This window comes from Platichthys flesus, chromosome 1 (genome assembly GCF_949316205.1).
Source record: "Platichthys flesus chromosome 1, fPlaFle2.1, whole genome shotgun sequence".
Classification (NCBI taxonomy): domain Eukaryota; kingdom Metazoa; phylum Chordata; class Actinopteri; order Pleuronectiformes; family Pleuronectidae; genus Platichthys; species Platichthys flesus.
This window is the reverse complement of record NC_084945.1, coordinates 6,399,645-6,405,644: the sequence shown is the minus strand read 5'-3', so window position 1 is coordinate 6,405,644 and position 6,000 is coordinate 6,399,645. Positions and strand designations below refer to the sequence as shown.

The 6,000-nt window shown below is 39.5% G+C and overlaps 1 protein-coding gene across 2 annotated transcripts in view; it reads left to right on the top strand.

The window, feature by feature from the left end:
- The first annotated feature begins 2,661 nt into the window (after window positions 1–2,661).
- map2k5 (mitogen-activated protein kinase kinase 5) overlaps window positions 2,662–6,000 on the top strand; it is a 48,641-nt gene continuing 45,302 nt past the window's right edge. For both annotated transcript variants that reach the window (XR_009924106.1, XM_062404398.1), the window contains exons 1-3: window positions 2,662–3,118; window positions 3,379–3,427; window positions 4,452–4,519. Coding sequence is in view for 1 of the 2 variants with exons in the window: in XM_062404398.1 (XP_062260382.1) it covers window positions 3,020–3,118; window positions 3,379–3,427; window positions 4,452–4,519 (216 nt within the window). In the remaining variant the exon portion in view is untranslated. The remainder of the gene's footprint in view (window positions 3,119–3,378; window positions 3,428–4,451; window positions 4,520–6,000) is intronic.

Sequence of the window (6,000 nt, the reverse complement as noted above, 5' to 3'; positions counted from 1 at the left end):
GCTTCATCCTCGTTGGCCCTAAAGCAGAAGGACCTAGCGTCAAGTCCTGGGAGAGAATGTTTGACAAAGTGCAATATAGATCTGGTGCTTTTCATCAGAGGGCAGTGCTAGTGGAAGCATTAATCAGAGCACTTGATAGCCGGGCTTTGTTTTCCCTCTTTACTATCCTGTTACAATTAGGCAAAGTAATAATTTCAGGCATTACATTGAAATCGATGGGTCTTTAACCCGGCTGATGGTACAGGTGTAAATGATGAGACAATTCAGCCGCAGCTCGATGCTGTGAACTCCTAACCTCTGTCAATATGTGTGTGGATGGATGGATGGCTAGCTGGATGGACAAACATACGGATGGATGAATAGATGGATGGGCGGACAGTCAGACGGACAGATGGAGGAAGGGATGGATGGATGGATAGATAGATGGAAGCGCAAAAAGACGACTGGATGGATGGATGGACAACAAGACAGGATGGATGGACGGAAAGACAAATAGATGGATAGATAGATGGCTGGATAGACACAGATTTATGGATGGATGAATGGACAAACAGACGGATGGATGGATGGATGAATAGATGGATGAATAGATGGACAGACAGATGGACCAATTAAGGGATGGATGGACAGACGGATGGATGGATGCACAAATAGATGGATAGATGGACGGACAACTGCATGGATGCAGGAACGAATGGATGGATGGACAACGGATGGATGGATGAAAAGATGGATGGACAAACAGACAGATGGATGGATGGTTGGACAAACAGACAGATGGATGGATGAATTGATGGATGCACAAATGGATGGGTAGATGGACAGACTGATGGATGGATGTAGGAACGGAGGGATGGACACAGATGGATGGACGGACGGACAACATATGGATGGACAACGGATGGATGGACGGATGAACAAACAGTCGGTGTGTGTGCATGACAGGTAGGTAGGTAGATGGATGGATCTGTGAGCAGAGTCCTGTAAATTAACAGAGAAAGAGACTTCACTCGGCTCAGGGATCAATTTCTTGTTGTTGGAAGAGCAATCAGAGCTCGTTGGGGAGCAGCAGGCGCAGAGACTGATGTCGCTCCTTAATCATAAGGCCGTAAACGGTTTTAAGTGTTTCACAATCAATTATATCCAAATGACTCATGCCGTGTGAAAACCTTTAAGTACTAATGCTGTGTTAATGTGGAGAGAAAGAGCGAGAAAAGTCTTTTGAATATTTGAAAAGCCGCAGTCATGAGGGCACATGGCTAAAAAGGGTTACGCTGAGGTGAATCGTCCGCACAGAAGAGAAACCTTGTCCATTAGTCATCTCTTCAGCTGTATGTTTCTGTGTAAGTGAGGAGCTTTCACATGACGTCCAGGTATTGATTGAACATTTAGAAAAATACTCTAAGGTCATCTGTTCTAATCTAAGGCGATGTATTGAAATAAAATGTGCCCTCCCATTATACCCTCAGAAAGCTTTGTCAATAATATACTCTCTTATCAGGCTGGGTCTCACATCAGTCATGTACAGCCAAAGCAATCCAAGGTGATAACAATCTCTTTTTATGTAGCGTTCAATAATTCAATTTCAGCATAAAAAGGTGTGTTAAAGTTGTACGGAGTGTGTCACCAAGTGTTGCCTTCAAGCCCTTTTCTTTGCAAGGTTTTTCATCCCAACACAAAAGCATATTCATAACTGCGATATCTTGGTTGGGTGAGAAGTGACAAAGACAAGTTTCAGGTTATTTTAAATATTTCAAATCACTTTACTCACAATACATTCAAATTCCAAGTTGAATTAAAATAAAAAGTGGTTTAAACCAAATTTGGTTATTTAATTTGATAGCGTATGTGTAGTTGAATAAAATCAAGCATACCATTTTCAGGAAACCTGAGACATTTCTCCTTCTGTCGGGGAAGCAGATGGCCAGACTGTCATTATTGATTTCATATAGACATTTATCACATGTAAAAATATGAGAAAAAGTTCACTCAAGAGCAGATTTGAATATGTCATAATCTCTCCAATGTCACAAAGACAACTTTCCATGTCCGGCTGGGTGAAGGCTGTGGTTTAATTTTTTTGCTGAGTCTATATAAAGTGGGTGTCTGTGTATATCAATGGGTTTTGTAGGGAAAACAAATACTCACAGAAGAGTAGCAGCATCAACTGGTTGAAACCAACTATTGAACAGAGGCTGAAAGATCAATTCCTTCAAAAGTGGCAGTGTGAGCTCAGAAGCATGTCCTCATGTGATGTCTAGCTTTAATTCAGACAAGAGATCGAACTGGGAAAAACATATTTGTACAGGCAGGCTATGTGTAACTTCAGAGTGAATACCACCAGAATCCAGAAGGTCATAGGAGGATATGAATGTAATGAATTGATCATGGTCTAAGTCGCATTAAATAAATAAATAAATGCAGTAAAAAAACACTTGATAAACAGGAAGACATTTTACAAATCTGAGGTAGATTGATTATGTGTTATACTTCCTCACTGAGCTTGTACAGTGCTTATATTTGTTTGAATATGACGTGTGTGATGTTGCCATTAATAATAATTAAATAGCGATGACTATTGATATTGTTTTGTTGACCAGAGCTAATTGAAAGTAAGAGTTACGGAGACGTCAGTGTTTTGTTTTGAAAGGCTGTGAGCGGATGTTGATTGGGGAAGCGCTGCGGCTTCCTCAATTAGCTTCATGGCTAAACTCCCCACAAGATAACACAGTGTCAAACTTTAGCCTCGGACAGCTAACAAATTAACGGTTCAGGTTGAATGTCCCCCGCGGGCCTGTGGTGACCGTGGCCCGGGTGGAGACCGAGCTTAGCGGGGACCGGTCGTTTTTCAACCCCCACAGCATCCCTTCATCACAAGTGTCGGGGAAGGGAACGGGAGCAGGATGCTAGCAGCTGTTAGCGAGCCGCTGCAGGAAACGAGCCGGGTAAGCTAGCTGCGGCTAACTGTTATCATGAGGCTGGATTCCTCCTCGTGCTGGATTTGAACAACCTCTCCGCGATGGACACCGAGGCGATAGTGATCCGGATAAAGACCCCGGGCGGGGACATGGACTCCTCCGTGGACTGTCCGTCCCTGCTGAACTTCAACGACCTGCTGGTGAGTCCTCAGGGGGATGCTAGCTGTCCCTGTCCGTGTCAGAAGTTTCACACTTTCACAAACAGCTGTGCGTTGACATCACAGACACACAGTTTGGATTTGACAGTTTTCTGACTAAACACGCCTGAGCCCCACTTTATAAAAGAAGTAACAACCCTAACCCATTTACAACATACATAACCAGTAATGGAACCCAGTATGAGTGTGTTCCTGAGGCCCCACAGTGTTTAACTCTGTTCCTCTTCTGTCGTAAATCACAGGTCGCCATCAGAGACGTCATGCCTGAAGCTACTGTCACAGCCTTTGAGTGTAAGTGTCTGTGAAACAATGTGTCATGTCTCCACAGCTGAAACTTCCACCTTGAAGAATGTCCAGGCCCCTTCACAATACTTTGTTCAACTCATGAAGCTATTAATCAATCAGTTAGTTGAGCAATGATCAAGATAAATGTCGCATTATTATCATTTCTGTTACGTCTTGTGATTTACTTTGACTTCATTGTGAAGGTTGTGGTCTTAAACTTTTCTCTGTGAGAAATAGTCAACTTTTTTTTGGTGAAATGATGCCAAATATCTTCTGTTCTCTTCCTCTTAATGTGACAACTTTCTGTTTTCGGTTATTGAAAACTCGATACTTTGGTTTTTGGACCAAATGTTGATGAAACATTACATTTGGAGATATTTGAAGTGGTGACAAACATATTTTATATCTTTTAATTTATTTATTTTTGTCAGTTTTAGCCCTGCTCCTGACATTTAGTTACCACTGAGTTTTGAATTATTTTATACCACAACAACGTCATCCTATATTTTATTAATTAGGTTATAACTACTCTGTCTCATCCCTTGAATTATAATTTAAAAAAAAGATGCTTTAAAAATTATGCGTTTCATTCTAAGTAAAGCACATTACAGAATTATGGACTATTAAATATAATTGTTATAACTGTGCATTTTGATTGATAAAAGTAAGGAGCATTCATTTTAACTAACTTGTAGTGATGATAATCAGGGTTAGTGATTGTTATGTATACAAGTTGAGGATAAAATCTGTGGGTTATTAGTAAATGGTACTTATTTTTTGAATAATTCACAAGAGTAACAAACTTATTTTGGGTTTGAATTTCAATCTAGAAATAAAAAGTAAGTAAACATTGCTTTATAGTGCATTTTTTTTTCTTTCTGTGTTAATCATCTTAGTCTGTTGAATAATTGGTTTAGGAGAGCTTTTTGAACTCTCACATGAGAAATATGTTTTGATGGCTGTTTATGATTCATTATTTTATTATTTTTGTAAGGTTTACAAACTATATTAATAATCTCTTTGTTTTTAGATGAAGACGAGGTGGGAGACAGAATCACTGTGAGAAGTGATGAAGAACTCAAGGCCATGTTGTCATATGTAAGTATATAAATACATTTTTTCAAATCATAATTATTACTACACTTACAAACAGCTCATGTTTTGCCTATTAAATCATTTCAACATATTTGTTTGACCAGAGATGAAAGAATTATTCTGTTGTGACTTGCAAACTTTTTTTTCCAACTTTTTCTCTTTCATTTTGAGAAAATGAAGCCACACCATTAACTTGTTTACATTTAGGAACACGGCAACATTCAGTAAATGACGATTTAGTTAGTAGCAGTATCTAGTCTCTAGTGTTCAAAGTTTAACTGTGACAGACGGACGATAGTCTGTCCCTCCCATCACACAACGACTCTTCAGTTCACTAGTTGACCTGTTCATTTTTAACCTTAGGTAAAAATGAGCTTAGTGGTAGATTTCAGTGACTCCCATTCAAACACACATACTTCCACCATCAGCTCAGCTCCCCAACCTCTTGCACTTTCATATCCCACCAATACTTACTGTTCATGCAACGGACAGTAAGAGTAATGGCTTTTAATGGGTTTCTCTATGAGGTACACTGAAAGCTAAATGAGCTGTCAATTTTTATTATTTATTATTCAGTACTTAAAGTTTTGCCTCATTAAAGCGCGGCCCCCCTGGGCTGCAGAATTGTTCAAAATCTACTTTCATCTGTGGATGTCTTTTACCCCCCATCAGCTCACAATGATGCCGTTAGAGCCATAGGCACAATTTACACTCCTTGTTTTTTTGTCCATTTTTGTCATGCATTCACTTGTGGTTGCTTTTTAATCATTAAGTAGCATAGGGTAGCAGGGTGATTAAGCTAGAAGAGACAGCTGTTTTGCCACTGAGCGTTGTGAAACAGGGATGGAGAAACCATTGACCTCAGCCGCAGTTTTATCATTCACAAATCTTGCCGAAAGGTTTTGAGCTTCTGGCGTGATCTGCCTCGTTGTGCTTTGCCTCCTGTCTGAGTGGGAGTCGTTTTAGTGAAAATCACAACACTGAAGTTTCAGGAGTCTCCTGTCCAGAGTGTTTTGGTTGTAGCACCACTATCTTGTTGGTGCCATACTTTTGCGTCTTTCTTTCAGCAAATGTATGAATGCATAATTTAAGTTGGAGTAATAAACAAAGATACAATTATACTTTTACCATGATATCAGCTCAGTACATGATTGACCAAAAAGTTGCCCTAATAGCTATGACATGTTGAACAGAGAAATTATAAAATAGTCATATCTCTTAGTAATCAGTATCTATATATGTGCATGTATTTGGCACAACAGACCATAGAAACTGTTGTTTTTTTTAAATACATAATGGCAGCTTTTTGTTCAAATGCTTCCTCATTCTTTAAACAGACGATGTCACATATTTTAACAATATAATAATATAACACCTTGACCGAACTCCACCCAGCACAGGTATTTAGCATCCACAACACTGCACTGCTCTGGCCACAGATTTCAAATCCATCTTTTCAATGAATTTGACAAAAAAAAAGTAAT